At 39.8% G+C, this 18,712-nt stretch overlaps 1 protein-coding gene across 1 annotated transcript; it reads right to left on the minus strand.

The window, feature by feature from the left end:
• Positions 1 to 223: 223 nt before the first annotated feature.
• On the minus strand, positions 224 to 8,327 carry LOC123976742 (neuronal pentraxin-1-like). The gene is made up of 6 exons (XM_046059090.1): positions 7,590 to 8,327; positions 5,152 to 5,287; positions 4,558 to 4,878; positions 3,479 to 3,729; positions 1,143 to 1,322; positions 224 to 570 (listed from the first exon to the last, which is right to left on the minus strand). The coding sequence occupies exons 1-6, from the start codon at positions 8,325 to 8,327 to the stop codon at positions 361 to 363; spliced, it is 1,836 nt and encodes a 611-aa protein (XP_045915046.1). The 3' UTR covers positions 224 to 360.
• Between the last annotated feature and the right edge of the window lie 10,385 nt (positions 8,328 to 18,712).

Raw genomic sequence — 18,712 nt, forward strand, 5'->3', positions numbered from 1 at the left:
ATCCAAAGCCCTGCGGCCTATGGTGCTTTCAAAGTCATCCTGCTGAGAGCGTCAGAGCGAAGAAGTGAAGGTGTAGGTGGAGAAGGCAGAAAGATCGAACAGGAATGGCAAAAGATTTATTGAAAAGCAAAATAAGTCGTTGCTCTGTCTGTTGCCCCTGACTGAGCTTTTGTTATTAATCTTCTGCAGACCAATATGATGAAAAAACAGAGAGAGCAATGAATTAAATTATTCTCCAATCTTTAATCCATGACAAAATAACATTTTCCATTTCTCCGACAATTTTTGACATGGGCATGCCACAAAACATGTGGTAATGATGATGCTACAGCTTTCGGTGTGGGGTTCCGGCGTCAGTCCTTAGTGGCAGGGATCAAAGGGGATCTCGGTGAGCCCTCCATGGAGCTCCAATGACTCCTCCGACCAGGACATGACATCACCAATAAGGTGGGATCCGCAGGTCGCCTGGCTGTAGATCTCGCTGGGCGTCAAGACTCTGGACCAGAACTGGAGATCAGACATCTCTCCCATGAAGGACTGAGTGACATCAAAGCGGCCTCCCATCGTGTCCTGTGAGGACCAGTGAAGAACAGGTCAAGTTTGAAAAAATTGGATAATCTGAACTTTTGCTCAGGGGTGATTGCCTGAAGATCTAACTGTGAGCTTTTGAAAGTCATAAAACAATATCATGATTATAGCTAAATCCAGCTGAAAGATCACTGTTCCTGCTGCAGTAGCAAGAAGGAAAACAATGATTGCATGTCTGTGATGGCAAACTTTCCACTGGAAAAAAATCTGACGTGCTAAACACTGACCCAACACACTACTTCACAGACTTGTACCGAACGTTGGCACTGGCCGTGAATTTTAAGGTGGAGAATTGTCCAATATGGATGTAATTCTTGGGTCGGGTAGCTGATAACTGCATGTCTGGACCAGAAAGTTTTTGTGGTGGGATGTGTTTCTTTAAGACATAATTGCATTGGAAAACATGCTCATTTTATGAAATTTAAGGACATCAAGTCTAAAGAGAAATGACTAGAGTTAGTTAATGGAGAAAATGGTTATTCCCCAATAACTGTATCCATGTACAGTTTTTGTACACACAGGATCTCTGTCAGACGGCATGCTGTATGTCTTACCTGCTCCTGGCCCAGGATGAAGGTCCCTCCTGGCTTAATGGGGTGCCAGGCGGAAAGGTTTTGCCCCGAGCCTTTCTTCAACCCGTCTTGGTAGGCTTCCCAGACACCATCGCGTGTCGACCATGTCACGCACATGTGATGCCACTTCCCATCTGTCATGGTTATGGGCAATGTCACCGCCTAAACACAGGTGGACGGACAGTTAGACAGAGACAGACAGATATACCATGAAATTAGCCTGCTGGCTAACACTGGCACATTTACAGAAATGTTGATTAATGTGCACTGTCCCTAAATAAATGAATGAATGAATGAGAAGTGTTCATCTTCCATCTAAAGGAGTCTTGGCCCCAATGTTGGGAACCACTTTGCACTTTAGGGCCCCAGTCACACCATTATTTATGAGGGAAACATTTTGCACCAGATTCATTAATCTGAATAAAACGGTTCCATATATATATATATATATTCACAAAGTTCACTGTTTAAGAAATGTTACAAACAAATGTTTCAAGTGGTGGATATTTATCTTTGAGTATAACATTTTAAAAACTTCATGTATAACAAACCCTTGACAACAAAAGTGTCCCACTGTTATTCATACATATGACCATCCACACAGAAACAAGGCATTGTCTTTCATTATTTTGTTAGGAAAGAAAAAGCAGAAACAGTAGCTTGATCGCTTTAGACAAATTTACATGCAATTGCTGACTAATGTAGGCAAACTAATGTGAGAATATCCACTCTTTGTTCATCCTCAAACTCTAGAAAATGAATTAAAGATTGAGATTAATCTGCATTCATTTAACTGTGTCACTGATCGGTTTGATGACTGCCAAGTAGTGTGCATGTAGAAGAAAACAAACATGACAGTTTCTCCTTCCTGGTAATGTCACTCCCACAGACAATTAGGCGAATCAATTACTATAATCAGATTAATGTGCTTTGTGATTTGTTTGCTAAGCTCACTGCTCACATTACTGGGGCAAGGAAGGGAAAAGGACAAACATCTGTCTTCTGTTTAGGGGAAAAGGATATCAGTCTTTCAGAGAATGAAAGATTAGAAGGCTAATAGAACAATAATTTGTATGTCAGCAATCACAGGAGTTTCTAAGCCTTTTGTGGGAGAAATAACAAAAAGAAAATAAGAACACCTGAAGTAACCTGACCTCCTTTGTAGGTCTAAAAGAGAGAGAAAGCTCCAAAAACAGAATGGAAATGTTAGATATGAAATATTTTAACATATTAAGCCTTACTGTAAATTTACAACACTTGGCTAATATATTGTAAGTAATCAGGACATGTGATGCTTTTATTTTCATTACCCACAATAACTGTGTTTATATTCTTTCAAGATAGAGACAATATGCTACATGCGTGTACATGTCGTATTATACGTATGAGGCAATTGCAGAATTAAAGTTTCATTCATTTAGATAAATAGCTGCACTTCACGTTGAGCAGAAGGTTTGCAGATGAAATGGCTTTTCTAGTAGTCTTCATAATGTACAATCCCCACAGCCATCATAAACTTACAGGAGAAAACACAAGCAGCCCGAGCTGACCAGTTAAAGATTTAGTGTTTTTTTGTGTTTGAGGAGGGTCAAGCCAACTAGTGTCTACCTACATAGACTATGATTTGGCTAACTCTTTTATATATAGCACCAGCATAAATGGGCATTGATACTCTATATTTCCTGTACCTTGAATACTACTTCTGTCTGCATAGCACATGCAAAGACAGAATGTGTGTGTGTCTCCTTCTCATTTCCACCCCTGCCTTTTAATCTGTGAATGTCACTGCCAGCTGACAAGTTCATCTGACTAACCAGTGACTGAGAGCAGTACACTACAGTACACAGAGCCTGGCTCTGTGGAAATATTGTGGTGAATCTGAGGTCACAGTCCTCTCATCGTAGATCTGACCTCCACTGGTGAGGTGATGCTGCTGTCAGGCTGAGGTGTGTATTACTGTCATACCTCACTGCATGCAAGGTTATTTACACTCTGGGGCATAGATGTGTGAGAACTGCAGTGTTACCTACTGTCACTGGTCTCCTAAAGCTCAGAGAAATAGATTTTTGACTGGAAAATCCCTCTATAAGAACTTCTTAGAGGATAGAGGATGTCTTTAATCCTAATATACAGTACCAATACCAGTGTTTTCTGTCCCAGAATCAGCGGGGATAACCACACAAAGAGGAGCTATGTGTCATCTTAACAACTGAATTTGTAAAACATCCAATAAAGTGAGTTTTAGTATCCAAATTTTGGTTCCTCAAAATTTTCAGGCCCTTGATTCTGTGCATTACTTTTTATTGCATTGCTTTTACCTTGTCATTGAGTAGCAGCTCCATGGGGTTACTGCCCCATTCGATGAGCACCAGCTCATTTGCTTGTCCAGGTATGGCGTAGGAGAAGGGAGTACCAATGCCAGGACCTGCACCTGCCTTTAGCCACAGGCAGATAGTCAGGGCAAAGATCTCGCTGACTACTGACCGCTTCATCCTGGCATACATGTAGTTGGTCCTCATGGGAAAGTCGAGCAAGAAAGCGCTAGGACTCTTTAGCTTCTTTTGGTTTCCTGGTGAGACGGAGAGTGCAGAATTTTGATTCAGATAATTCATTTGTATAGTACATAAAACTGTTTCAACACCTGACAAAGCAAATCCTTTGATGTCTTAGCCAAATGCTTCTGTCTTATCTGTAGGAATTTTAGCTATTGTAATATTCATAAAGGTAATTTATGATCAAGTCAAACTTAACAAGCATTGTTTTATGTTCTCTACCAAGAGTTTTTACATGTGAGTCATATTGAATGCGTGAGTTAAACCAGTTTGTGTTTATTTGTTCTTTCATACGAGAATTTTGTATTTAGGATTCCATTCAAGTTACAGAATTGAGCCACTTGTTTCCTAAAAATAGATACAACTCATACTTAGAAAACAACTTTTGTGATCCCTTCTCGTGCACAGTAAAATAATTTTTTTAAATATGCCTTTTCACAAAGTGCCACTGTACTCCTTTAACGAAAGTAAACGACTGGAGGATGTATAATTAGTAAAAGTACAGCATGGGCATGCTATAAAACATGTTCAGTTTAGGTAATGTGTAGCTACAAGAGCAAGAAAACAATGTAACTTCTAGTACCCATCTTTTTTTTTGTTGAGGGAACTTTCATGATAAATGTACAGTTAAAAACAACAACAGACAGATTTCTTGTACCTCATACCTACTCCAGCAAAAAATGTTAACTGACCTGCCAGGTTTAATTCTTAGTATTTGTTGTTGAGCAAAACTGTGGCCTTACTGTTACTTAAATGTAGGCAAATAATCACGGGAGAAGTTTAAAATGTAAAAACAACAATAACATGGAAAGGTAAACTATGCAGTAGCTGTTGTGCGTTTGTACCGTGGTCAGTGCTGCCGTGGTGCAGTTGGCTGAGCACTGTTTCCAGCTTGCTGTGCCCAGCTCCACGCAGACTTGTCTCTTTGCTATTGAAAGGCAGCCGCTGTGGGTTAGAATCAATACCATGGTGGTTGTCATGGTGGTCATCATGGTGGTCATCGTGGTGGTCATTGTGGTGGTCATCGAAGTGTCCAGGTCCATGGTAATAGTCGTGGTGATCATAATGGTGGTCATTGTGGTGATCATTATGGTGGTCATTGTGGTGGTCATCATGATGGTCATCATGATTGTCATCATGATGGTCACCATGACGGTCACCATGATGGTTGCTGTGATGGTTGCCATAATAACCATTATGCCGGCCGTGGTGCCAGTCATACTGGCGGTCATGATGACGATTATGGTGACTGCTGCGATGGTTGTGCCTGTGGTTACTGCGGTGGTTGTTGCGATGGTCTTCATGGTGACCAGTACCATGGTGGTCATCGTGGTGGTCATCGTGGTGACTGGTACCATGATGGTCATCGTGGTGGTCATCATGATGGTCGTCATAGTGGCTGCTGCTGCGGTGGTCGTCGTGGTGGTCATCATGGTGGTCATCGTGGTGGTCGTTATGGTGACCATATTCACGGTGATCTCGGTAGTAGCTGTGCAGCTGCTCCTCCAGAGCGGTGATCTTGCGCTGGAGGAGTTCTCTCAGGGAACTGGAGTAGGAGCTGGAGGAGTTCCTGGCCTGCAGAAGCATGCAGAAATTGATCAGTATTTCTGACAGCATGTTCATACAGTGGAAACAATAGAGGCTCCATCTTTGCACTGTGGGATTCAGTTAAATAAATTAAACAATGGCTTTAGAAGTGCACATTATAAACATGATATTTTTGATTTTGATGATTTATCTTCATGACAATGGCATACATGTTCCTTTGTTTAGACTATATATTTATTTGGCACCATTTACATTTGTTTTTATCACCAAATTCTAAATTCTTTGCCCTAAACCCCCTAAAACTGCGGGGGTTATTTACATAATGCGGTGGCCGATATACTTTGTTGGCTCTTGTGCTAAATAATATATGCGTGGGCCTCCATTTGTCCAAATTTCCATTCTTTTCTTACTTCTAATAAACCAGATGACTACTACTACTTTTACTACTGCTAACATCACTTCTTTTTCTTTGTGCGTACTCAACGTAGTGCCAAAACTCGCTCTATAGAGCAGTTTGTCCTTTTGAGCTACTGCAGAAACATGGCGGTGCAATATGGCGACTTCCATGTAAGAGGAGATTGAAAGATAGAAAGAAATAGTTCATTCTAAGGTAATAAAATTGCAAATGTTCATTATGTAAGGTCTTTATACACCACTGAAAACACACACATCATTTGCTGGGTCTCGACAGCTCTGATTTGACAAAGCAACTCCAACTCAAGTTCAACTGAAAGTTGAACTCTCATGCTTCACTTTAAAGACAGCATGGACAAAAAGTCCTGAAAGTGATGTGACAATTTAACAACCCAACATGCTGATGAGGATGTAGGATAAAGAAAAAGCTAAGTAAGTGGCCCATGAGATGAAACTTTTTAAGAACTACTTTCAAAGAACAAGAATGAACGTCCATGCTTCCAAAACATGAGGAAACATCTAAAAATCATCAAAAAGTCAGAAGTTCTTTGCAGTAAATGCAGTTATATGCAGTGATTAAAGAATTCTGTAATGACTTTTGAAGATGCAGGGGAATAGTTTCGCCCTACAAGTCCTCCTCTCCCCTGTTCATCCTCGTCTTCCTCTCCAGCAAATCCGGCTTTGTTCCCTGTCAGCGCACACCACGATTAATAGCCTCGTCAGGGAGGATTAAGCTAAGTGAAGGTGAGGCTGGCTAGTGCCCTTTGGCGCATGGCCAGAGGCTGGTGGCGTAGACATCCTGGTAGAGGGAGTGACGGTAGGTAAATCCTGGCTCTGCTTGTGTTTTGTCTCACACCTTCCAGGGAGATTGAAGAGGATTTCTGGCAACACTTTCCCTGTGCATAGACGGAGACCACCTACACTAATAAAGAGGCTTTCACAGGCTAGTGGAGAGCAGGGTTTTGGTCTCGCAGTGTGACACCAGCATCATTAAATGTTGTAACACAAGTGAGACAGCTGAACCACATGCATGGCTTGTTTTAGGTGCCGGAACACAATTTAGAGAATGTGGCACATCCTATCACATACTGTGCAACATCTACAAATTAGAAAAAAAACTAAATTTGGAAACAGGAGCAACAACAATTTTAAAATTTCTCAGTTAGCACTAATTTGTTGCTTTATTGGATTCCCACTGACATAAATGTAAGTTACAAAGTGAATGTTTTTTATGTCTGGATCAGTGGAAACCCAACTTTTTTGCCTTGTGATACAAAGTTGATGTACTTGGTTTGGTTTCCCCATGGGAAACAGATCCTTAATCTCAATGCAATTAACTAGGGTGAATAAACATTAAATTAATTTACATACACCAATGTGATATGATAATCTGGAGATCGTTCTCAGAAAGACTGGTACCCCCTCCTCTAAGCTTTACTTATCTCCCTCCATCATGTGATAGTTGAAAACAGGGGATGTTTAAGGTCAGACGTGAGGGCTAATAAACTTAAAGCAGCTTCCTGTTCGAGCTCAGGCTTAGCCTATGATATCCAGGAGAGAGATCGAGAGCTGCAACAACTCTGAGAGGACATTAGTGCCCAATGGCTCAGAGACAGCAGACAAACAGTTGATATTAGCTTTCAGGTGGTGTGTGTCGGACATTGAGAGGTGGTGGAGACATATCTTCTCCAAATCAGTTAACAATAAACATTACCTTGTGTCAGATTTTATTATGGCCTAAATACTCTTGCTCAAGAGGCAACGTCTTTACTTGCTTCAACTCCCTTATTTTGTGTTTCAGGGCTGCTACAGATTTCCTGTATTTAAATTTAAATTTTATTTAGGGGTTTTAATCCCCATTGGTAATGCAAAAATACCTTCTAATTCAGCGTGCATTGCTGATTTCTGCACTCACCTGCAAGTTCTCCAGCCTCTCCTTCAGTGTCTGCAGTGTTTTGCCCGTCTGTTCAGGGGAGAAAGAGCTGTTTTTCACGTATGACGAGCCTTTCCTGTGGTGGGGGTCCGACCTGTGGCTGCCATGGGAGTAGTGGTGATCGTTGCTGTGATATAAAGAAGGAACATGGTGTGGCGATGATGACGTATGGTGGCTGCTGTGCTGCCCGTGGTGGTCATTATGGTGGTTATCATGATGGTTCTCATGGTGATTGTCGTGGTGGTTTTCATGGTGACCAGTGCTATGGTGACTACCGAAGCCCTCGCACAATGTGAGCTTGGCGGTCAGCTCCCTGATGGTCTCCCGCTGGTCCAGGATGGTCTCCTTTTGCCTTACAAGGCTCTCGCGCAGGTGCAAGATGGTGGCTTTGGCCTCGTCAGACATCGTGTTTCGCCGGTTACTGCCATTGTGGCCATTAGTGTGGCCATTACTGCTTGGTCCATGGGGCACACTGGGTGGAGAATAACAGCTGGGGTCTGCTTCTGGGGGAATAGGGGTGCAAACAAATTTTGGGCTAATGCCATAGTCATGTTCTATGCCGGGTAAACTTCCTGCTGCTGCTGCACATGACAGAAAGTAGTAGAAAATTAGAGAACGTAGGGGGAGGAAGGGGAGGACGGACCCCAGAGAGGCTCCAACCCATTGCTGGTGCCTTACAGACAAATGCATGAGGCTCAGAGGACTGACGTCTCTGGCCATATTTGACCTGAGCCCAAGCTATTCTTTGACAAAAGACAGTCCTCCCAGGCCTTAGCTTTGTTGTGGTGAACACCATGAATGAAGTTCATATGCGTTGGATAGAAAGGTGTCGGAACAAAGCATGTCAACAATAAAATAGCAGATGTGCTCTCCTCTCAGATGGTAAGGCAGTATTCCAAAAGCACAGAAAGGGTTTACCTTCAAGACAACCCTGCGGTATCAAACAAGGGTTCTTGGCTCGACGGTAAGTGCACAAGCCATTAGAGCTTGGACTTATGTATCCTGATAGGACCTTCTGCTGTCTCTGGGATGAGGCCCAACGCCAGCCGGGTGATCGCTCTTGGCTCCAAGGACCTCCTGTGTTCGACAGCCAAGAGTAATCCCTTTAACTTCGGCTTCTAACCACCCATCAGATCCCAGAGTGCTCTTGCCTGTAGGACGGAGAAAAGAAACAGATGATAAGAAAGATATCAAGAAAACAAGTCCAGAAATGAGTGATTTGAGATATATGAAAAACAGATATATGTTTCAAAATGGAGAAATTGATGTTATTTATTTTTCAAGTTGGAATCATTGCAACAAATCAGAACAACAAACCAAAATCTAGAGATCATCTATGATAAATCATTGTCAAGATATGGCTACCTTGTATTAAAGAAGTGAAACTTTCCGTTGACAGAATCAGATTTAAAGGAAGGAAATCTGGGTCACAACTGAATTAAACCTTTATACCTATAGAAGTTGTATAGATCGATAATAACATGTTTAGATAGATAACAGAAGATAATGCATGAGAGAATGGTGATCTGCATGATAAACAATTCATCTCCAATTATCAAATTGCTCCTTCAGCCGGTCAGCCTTTCCTGTCTGCACTGAGCCAGCAGACAACAGTGCAAGTTCAGTGACGCTAGTCGGCAGGTAGACAGTGCTAGGGGGAAGGCTGGTGGGGGGTTGTCAAGACTGTAGCAGGCCACAGTGTAATAAGATTACAGCCAATTAATCTCCCCCCAAAACCACAGCCAGCAATTCACACAATGAAAGCTGGTTTTCATTTGAAACATGGGCAGGCCTGTGGAGCCCAGTCACTCACACCTCATGAAATAGTGTCAGAGCTTGTCAGAGCTTGTCCGCCCTCGGACAGCATGTTCATTGGCTATTTAAAGACAGGGGAGACAAAATCAAAGTTTAACAGCGAAGGGATCCCAGCAAATATTTTGATGTTAGTGCAACGATGAAGCAAGAATAAAGACTAAATGCCACTAGTTGTACATAGCTACATTGCCTAATATATCAGGAAGTGAATGTCGTTCTAAAATGAGTTTAGTGAATAGTTACTGTATTTGACCGTAATGATAGAATATTGTTCACATGTTGTTCTCATCTGGTTTTCCCACTTGCACATCCCCATCAATCCCCCATCAAGGGTGGTGATGGGGGCAGTGGATAAGAGACATGCCTTTGGTGTGAGAGACACCAATGTGTCCTTGAGCAAGATACTTAACCCCTAGTTGCTCCAGAGGCGCACGACCTCTGACATATATAGCAATTGTAAGTCATTTTGGATGAAAGCGTCAGCTAAATGAGTAAATGTCATATCAATCTTTCTTGCCGGGAAGTAGTATATCTCACCACTCTGTACACAGTCAACACAACATTATGTTTCCTGGCATAATCACATCATTCTACATAATTTGTGAAGGTTTCCTGACTATATACAGTACAAAATGATATAAACAGTGGAAACAGTAACTCCATGTTTTTTTCTAAGACTGCTTGTGAGTGATCAAGGTAATCTAGTTTGTTTGTGCAGGTGTAACTTTTTTATAAAATTCACATTTGTGAAGGGAACAGATTTTAGAATATTATAGCCTATAACATTTCTATCTAATTAAAGAGAGCAGAGTTAATCTATTTCAAAAAATATATATGTATTTTGAAGACAGCATAAGTCTGAAACACAAGTATAAGTAAGTGAGTCTTCCACATACTTCTTGGGTCAGCCAGGAAATAAGATGCAAAGGCAAGAAGAAAAAGATTTTTAAGAACACACAGGATGCTGCCCTCTAAGCTCCTTATCTCCATAGCCTATCACAAGTGGTATTACTCCTGGAGCCGTCCCCCTGAGAAAAATTACATCACTGGTTGAATGTCCAGCTTTGTTGGTTAATGTTCAGTGTTCAGCAATAGTAAGAATTTATTTGAAATTTTGAGAGATACAAGTTACATGAGAAGTTTTACACCATATATATATATATATATATATTTTAACACTTTGGTCTTTTATAGAAGGTTACCTATATTATTATTTAGGTATGACAACATCTTACTTTCTTTTTGAGATTTATTTTTAAAGACAACACCTGAAGGCTTTTTTAGCTGTTGTGGGTAAGTGAGGTAAAAAAATGTAGATGACATCATTTTGATCATAATTTGACACTTAAACTTAGAGCTTAGAAACAGCCTGGAGTTAAAGGCTGCCAGGTGTGCATTTTAGAGGTGCAGCCAATAGACGACGACCTTAATCTCAAAGTGAGCCCCACTGTCCGATACTTAAAGACAACATTAGAGGAGATTAGAAGGACATGATACTTCACTGAGGCACGTGGCAGCAAACATGAGCCCAAAGATCACTTCACGTATACATTACCAAGGGCAACAATCCTGAGTGTTGCTATTTACCTTTTTTTGAGACATAAGGAAGGAAGGCAGTATAAATTATAAATACATATAAGTGACCACAACAAGTGTTTAGCAGCTGTACATCTTGCCCATTACGCTGCATTTCTATCCAACAGAAAAATCTTTATGATTTAAATTAACTCTACAGGCATAGGTGAACTATTTAAGTATAAAATAATTATGGTAATAAAATAACAACAAATATTTTTATTTGCTGCTAAAGCACGTTACTTGACTGACATGTAATTTAGCAAAAAGGTCTACAATCATTTCACACAAAATATTATGTACAACTGTCCTCCCCCACAAGAACAAACAAACTTTTTGTTTGTTAATCAAGGATGATGAAATACTAGTGGTTGTGCACCGACATTTGTAGAACTGTAATGTGTAAAGGGGTTCAGTGTCAAATATTATTACAAGAGTGTGGGTCATTAGTTGGTTACTAATGATAACGCCATTTAGACAAAAAAAATCTCATTTAATTTGTTCTGCAGTTTTTGTGTCACTGAATCCAGAGCCTACTGCATGTTGATATTTAGGTTTGTATAATGTGTCTAATTTAAAAACAAAACATGTATGGGTTACTAAAGTACTACATGTAAACTTTTAAAAATAAAACAAATAATAAGACATGGTCCTGAAATATTACCATACCTTTAATAATTAATCGATATTTAATTTATGTCTGTGTGGCAAAATACATTCTCTCTTGAGATAATAAACATCCTACATTAAAATATATATATTGTTATTACAATTTCATATGCAGTGAAAACCAATTGTGTTTGTAACATTTGTTTGCAACTTTCAGTGGTCAAAAGTACAAAGTCAGGTCAGTCTTATCTGCTCATGTTTCTGTCAGCATAGGCAGGGCAGACCACAGGTCTCCATGCCTCTGCTCCTCCTCTCACGGGTAACATACTAATAGGATTGGTTGGATTTAATGCCATTTAATGAGGGATTGGCTGCAGGGTCCCAGTTCCACCAGAGGAACTTACCCCCACCCACAAAGTAAAGCCATTCTTGTAACACGTGTTACTGCAGAAGAAGAACATGTGCGTATTATGCAGCATTATAGTGAGGCAATCAACAGCCAATACAAAAAAAAGTCACATATTTTCATCTGCAGTCTGCAGTTTTTTCATGAAGATTGCATTTTGTATAAATATCCCCTGCTCAAATTAATTTTTTCTGATTAGATGTTTTGGTTAGAATCAATGATTTTTAATCAGCAGCAACTCTTAATTTCTTAATTTCAATTAACACATATAAAAATGTTCTATGTTCAATGTTCAAAATGCGGAAAACCTTTATGGTTTATAAAAAATCCCTCCACCACATCTCGGCTTGCCTTGCCTGCTTCAAGCAAAGTTTGTGTAAGTGAACCCATGTTAAATCAACCCCGGCCCTCACAGGGTCAGTTATCCAGATTTACTTGAATTTTGACAGATCATGTGGCCTCAACCTCCTTGCATTTCCATTACATTTATTCATTTAGCTGACACTTTTAACCAAAGCTACTTACAATTGCTATTTATGTCAGAGGTCGCACGCCTCTGGAGCAGCTAGAGGTGAAGTGTCTTGACACATTGGTGGACGTGTCACAGTGGGGAGTTGAACCTGGGTCTTTCACACCAAAGGCATAATGGTCTTTTCCACTGTGTCATCACCGCCTCTTCACTTCCTTGCATCACGCAACACATCATACGAGCCAACCCTTCCTCCCTCCCTGTCAGGTGCTGGACAGTAAAATTGGTGTTGAAGTGAGTCATGTCTGTCTGAACACGACTTTCCAGGACAGCCAAGTGGCACTTTGAAAGCTAATAGTGCAGTAGGTGTTGTGACATAATGTGTCAGAGCTAAACATCTTAATTTCTTTAAACACAGTTAGGTGACACCGTAAGGGAGCATTCCAACACTTGGATGGCTCCCAGTCAATTAACCAGCACAGAAATGGTCAGACAAAAAGTATGTTCGCCAAAACTTTGGGAGAGTCCAAATGAGCACGGCAGTGAAAAGCTTCCAATCAGAGAGCATCAAATTCTGACCATGCAACTACTGAAAGATATTTTGGATTTCTGTGATGAGTAACAATGAAAACATCATAAAAAGCTAACCTTTATAAAAGAAATTTTAGAATGGGAAATATTTGAAAACAGCAGGAGGAAGAGATAAACAGACCGGCTTTTATTGTTGGTGTAAGCTAAAAGAGCTGAAATTATGCAGGCCAGATGCCTAGCTGGCCTTCTTGCTGTCGGACTAGTAAGTAATATTAGCTATGTGTTGTCGCAGTTGCTTGATATGTGGCTGTGTTAGCAAAGTTGTCAACTTGCTAGTTTTTGATCATATCTAATGTAATCAGAACAAATATACATGGACAGCTGTCATTATTTACGACATGTTGCTTTAAATCAAAATTTTAAGTAATTAGAAACATCATAACAACCTTACAGATTTTCTGTTAGCATAAACCCATTGCTGAAAGTATGCTTTACTTAATTTGATGATTTTTATTATTAAAACTTGCTTTTGTTTCTGTCTGTAGGCTTACACCCTGATAAAAAGCTACCCGCTAGCTCTCTGCATTATGAACAAGCTGTTTTAGTGCTGAAGCCTTTGTTAAAAATAACATCCCAGTATTACAGTAATGTCTGCTATCACATAATAGCCCGATTTGCCAGTTGCCAAGCTCGCCGACAGTCGGGCTGTGGGGGCAAGTTGAGCGATCAGGCTCACCAACGCATTGCCGACTCACACCCGTATGCGAGTGTATATATGTGTACTGACTTTTTGTGACTGGACATCTAGAGCCACCCAGCCATCCTTTTTTTTTTTTATGCATACTTCATGTCTTATCTCTGGTCAGACCTTTGTCAATATAGAAAAAATGACCCATTTATTGAAAAAGTCTCCACTTCTCTCCTGTCATCTGTAATTACCACCGGGCCCATGCAGTCAATCAAAGTTAGGAGGGTGGGGGTGAAAAATTTGCTCATTAATAAAAAAGTCCATATGCAGCAATTTAGGGTGCTGATTTATGTCCTGGTGTCAAAGTACCTGTTTTACGCAACATAATAAAAGAAATGTTGATAATCTTTTTAAAGTGAGAGAGCTCCTTTGCTTTTATGACATTCTTACAACAATCTAGGATAATGTCACAGATTATCTTGGTATAATACTGCTGCTTTTTTAACTTTGACCTGTGAGTCCCTACCGTCAAGCTATTCATGATTCAGTATCCTTCAATAAAACGATACTGCTTGGTTATAGTCAATGATCCATCCATCCATCCATCGTCAACTGCTTATCCTGCATACAGGGTCGCGGGGGGCTGGAGCCAATCCCAGCTGACATCGGGCGCAATGCAGGGTACAACCTGGACATGTCGCCAGTATAGTCAATGATAAAATGTGAAAATTTAAAGTAAACATTACCCCTTTGGTAGAAACACCACAAAGCAATTCTAAGACAAACCTTGGTTTAACCTCTCTATAGTACTAGAAAAATATAACTACTTCTAATATTTGTTTCTTTCACAGTGTGAAAGCAAATATATTCCATTCATTTTAAGTGTTTTTCCCCACAGATATCACTCTACCAGTCTAAATTGGGGTTAAACGGATTTCTTGACCATGCAAACATACTGCAATATATCTGCTCTCTCTGATAAGAGTTTATAACCAGCTGACAGTCTTCATATCACTGCAAAACAGGCACCTGTTTAATTAAAATCAACTAAAAACAGGGCCAAAGACGATTTACTGATTCCCTTTTTGAACCCATTCTCGCCTCACATTCTCACAGCTACATGTAATTACAGTTTAGAGCTGCTCAGGTCGACAGCCTTCTACTGTGGAGCTGCAAAGTGCCACGTGTGCTGAGTGGTTTTACTGCACTTCTGTACTTTTTAATTTTAGTACATTTTGATACAGGCTGTGTCTCCACCAGCAATAAAACCTGCTGGTAACACGTAGTAAATGCTCAATTTTCTCCTCTCTTTTTTAGCTTAGTAGCATTAGACAAAGGCCAGCCTTTCAGGACTTTCTGAAGTTACAAGAAATGAGCACACACTTTGTGCACAGAGTGAGACAAAGCCTAAGTAACCTGACTAACTGTATCCCTAACCTCAGCCAAAGAGGTTTACTTTGCAAACATTACCAAACATTTTAACGTGATTAACAAAAGAAAATAGTGTTTCCAATAAATCATGTTCACAAAACTCGAGTTTAAGCTAATTTTACTTAATTTAATTAGAAAGCCAACAACAATGTAGTAATGCTTGATTAAAATAATACATTTGAACATAAACTACTAAAGAAGATTCTTTTCTTTTCTCTTATTGTGAAGTTATATTGAACAAATACAACAGCGCACTCTCAAAGGCGTTGAAAGGTTCAGCTTGTCTGGAAGCACAGGGTTGTCTTGGCAATGTTTTTTTTCAGTCAAGCATGAAGACGGTTAGGATTTATGTTTTCCACAACAACAACATTAATAGGGGGGAAAAAACTTGGTGAACTCTGGCTAACCCTTGCTGCTTGTTTGGGTGAGTCAGAGGTCAGTGCCCTGCTTTCACCCTGAGGTTGACACAGAGACTTCATCAGGGAAATTCGTAACTGGGGTCGCCCTCGCCAGGCCAGCTGGGAATACTTGTGATGCCATGGAAAGCTCTCAGGCATGTGGAGGGAGTGAAAACACTAACCAGCTAATGTGACAATACACTGGCTTGGGGCAAGAGCTCACTGGAGGCGCTGCACTGAAAGGAGCTCAGGTTTTCTCACCAAAGGTCTGGACTGTGAGACATTTTAGTTTCACAAAGGCAAACTTCAAAAGTGTCAAAAGTCAAAAGTATCAACAGCTTTCTAACAGAGACACATGTTTTCTGGTCAATAATGAGGGACCAGTTTTAATGTCCTCATTCTGTGAAGCACTCTGTAACTTAACTTTAATAGGCACTTCAGTTGACTCAACTCTACTCTGTGCTATTTAATTTTGATTTTGCTTTGTCTGTGAAGCACTCTTGTGTTACAGGAAAGTCTGATAACACAGAGTGCCACACAAAAAAGACTAGTTGTAAAAGCTGCTTAATGTGAGGACAATAACAGAAATAAAAACATACTGTGGTAACATGGTTTTCTCATCCTTAAAAACAAACAATGACAAAGTTAAACATTTTAGCTAGATGTAGAAGTTACACTTTTACAGACTGGAACTCCTTATTTTTGGATACTGATATGGTAATCATTTCCAATGTAAGATATATGTGATTTCCCTGTCACTGTCTTTAAAACAAAACCATCATTTATCTTAATTCTTGGCTGTCAGTAATTTAGTGAGAGACAGCGTCACGCTTGACAAGAGGTGGATTTCTGACCTGAGGGCTGATGGATGTCCTCACATTTTGTTTGGCCCTGTAAGCTGGCTAATGGAGATGAGTCACACCAAGGTCCCAATGCTGCACGTGGACTCTAGCCCATCAAAGCTGCACCGACTGGGCCAAAACCTCAGCGGGATACACAGGAAGGGAACTGGAAAGGATGCACATGCCACCACAATGAAAGACTCCTCTTTATTGTATGTCTTGTTAACGCTTATTGCTGATGTGGGTGGAAATGTATTTTCAATTGACAAACTAACTAAAAATAACTAATAACAATATCATCCATAAGACAAATTTAATATGCTGAAGAAAAAATATTCTTATGGACAGCAAAGGATTACCAAAAATGATACAACTAAGACAGTAATGTATATGTGCTTATAGAATTTAAATATGATTGAAGAAAATGCATTAATATATGTGCAGTCTCCTGCGGTTCAAATACATAAGGTGATTGCAGAAAGGCTAAAGACAAAGTGTCAAACACATCAAGATCTTAGTAGCACGTGATCTGAAGCTAGTCAAAACTGCACTAGAGTATTAGACGAGGCTGAAGGTGTGGCACATGCAGAGATGGTGATAGGAACGTGGACACTTTTACAAGCTGAATTAGCCAAAAAATATCAGCAACTAAAAGAAAACATTCACACTTGTTTGGGAACTCCAACTACAACAATAAACCTTACAAAAAAACATATATGAGACACTATACTGATGCGGCCCCCCAAGTCAAATCTAACAAAACTTTTAATGCAATAATTTTAATTTTGTGTCAATCTAATGGGTAAATGGTAATGAACAAGAAGTGGCCTGTTATTTCAAGATTTCAGTTCAAGTCTTTTCAACAAAAAGCAACATAAACAACTTCATATCACAACTCTGCAACACAAGAAAAGTGATTCAGCCAAGTTCAATATGTGTTAGCTAACCCTGCTGCTTATTATTGGCTGACACGAGATGCAGTTAATAAAATTACAGGCCTTTTAGTTTTATAAGCACACAGACATTTTTACATTTACATGACATATGCTACATATGCAAATAAGCAAAACTACATTTTTTTATCAATTTTTTATAATTCTGAGTATTATGTTTAATCTGTTTTCTCAAAAATGTCTTGAGGCCACAAAGTCAATGGATTTTAAGGGTAGGGTTTTTTTCAGACCAAGTTCTGATATAATTTCTGCTGCGGTGCTGTGCTATACGTACAGTATGTACAGTATGTGCAGTATGTACATAAAGCCAATAAGCTTACAGCTTATGACTGACTGTCAGTTTGTCTTGGAAAAATCCTTATGTGTGCATTACATGTCTAAATGAATCACAACTTATATTTAAATACAATTTTTTATATTCCAAACAGGTTTCCCTAAAAGCAATGATTTGAACAAATAATATTAACATCACATTCAGGAGCATTATTTACAACATCTGCGCCACTGTAAACAAACTACCTGAGATGGTCAGCTTCAGCTTTGTGTTCCAGCAACACTTGATCAGCTTGCACAAGAGGAGTTCTTGGTAAAATATATAAAATCCCAGAGGTTGGCTTTTGAAAAACGAACAACCAAAAAACAAATATAGTTGTGAGAAAGAGACAAAAGTTTTCTTACCTGCCTACAAGTTTGAAGCTCAGGCTGGTTAGTCCATTCAGGACACTGATCAGCTTGAGGAGGATTGGCTTTAGGTGGATAATTTTAACTCTCTCTCACTTCCTCTCTCCCGCTGTATCTCCCTCTCTCTATCTCATACACACCTCCGTACTGTATGTCTAGTCAGACTGGTTGATAACTGTCATTTTGTTTCTCACTTTTGTGACTAACTTGTGAATATTTTATAATACAATACAGTACAATACTTCAGCAGCAAATTATTCTTTACTCAGCCATTAAGAGAAAGTTGAAGATGTCTGAACTCTGAGCAGAAAAGTGGTACATCAATGATTTATTTTTTGAGCGGGTTCACAACACCAGCACTGAAAGTAAAAAAAAAAAAAAAAAGAAGCAAGAACAAGTCTTTAGATTAATAGACCATCATCAGTGTTCTTCATCATACAAGCTGATATACATTATGCTAGGTAACTGAGATTGGTCAACGTATGTAAAATACTTACACACTCTTTTTTTCTACAGTGTTCTACACATTTCATGTGTCTCAACGGGAATCCCAGAGCAAAAAAAAAGCTAAAACAAATGTATTTGAACCATTATTTCCACTCACACTTGAGCCTTGACAAGACCCAAAGCAACTCAACTACGCCCACTTATTTAGCATTTTAATTGTTTCACAGAATCTGTCTGAAGATTCAGACCAGAAAAGTCCC

The sequence above is a fragment of the Micropterus dolomieu genome, linkage group LG09 (assembly GCF_021292245.1).
Source record: "Micropterus dolomieu isolate WLL.071019.BEF.003 ecotype Adirondacks linkage group LG09, ASM2129224v1, whole genome shotgun sequence".
Classification (NCBI taxonomy): domain Eukaryota; kingdom Metazoa; phylum Chordata; class Actinopteri; order Centrarchiformes; family Centrarchidae; genus Micropterus; species Micropterus dolomieu.

Bases quoted from the DNA above. Each gene is read 5' to 3' on its own strand.
- LOC123976742 (XM_046059090.1), bottom strand. From the start codon at position 8,327: ATGGCCAGAGACGTCAGTCCTCTGAGCCTCATGCATTTGTCTGTAAGG. The intron at 3,730-4,557 runs GTACAAACGCAC...CCGTCTCACCAG, and splicing joins CCACGGCAGCACTGACCACG to GAAACCAAAAGAAGCTAAAG. The intron at 1,323-3,478 runs GTAAAAGCAATG...ACCTGTGTTTAG, and splicing joins AGCTGCTACTCAATGACAAG to GCGGTGACATTGCCCATAAC.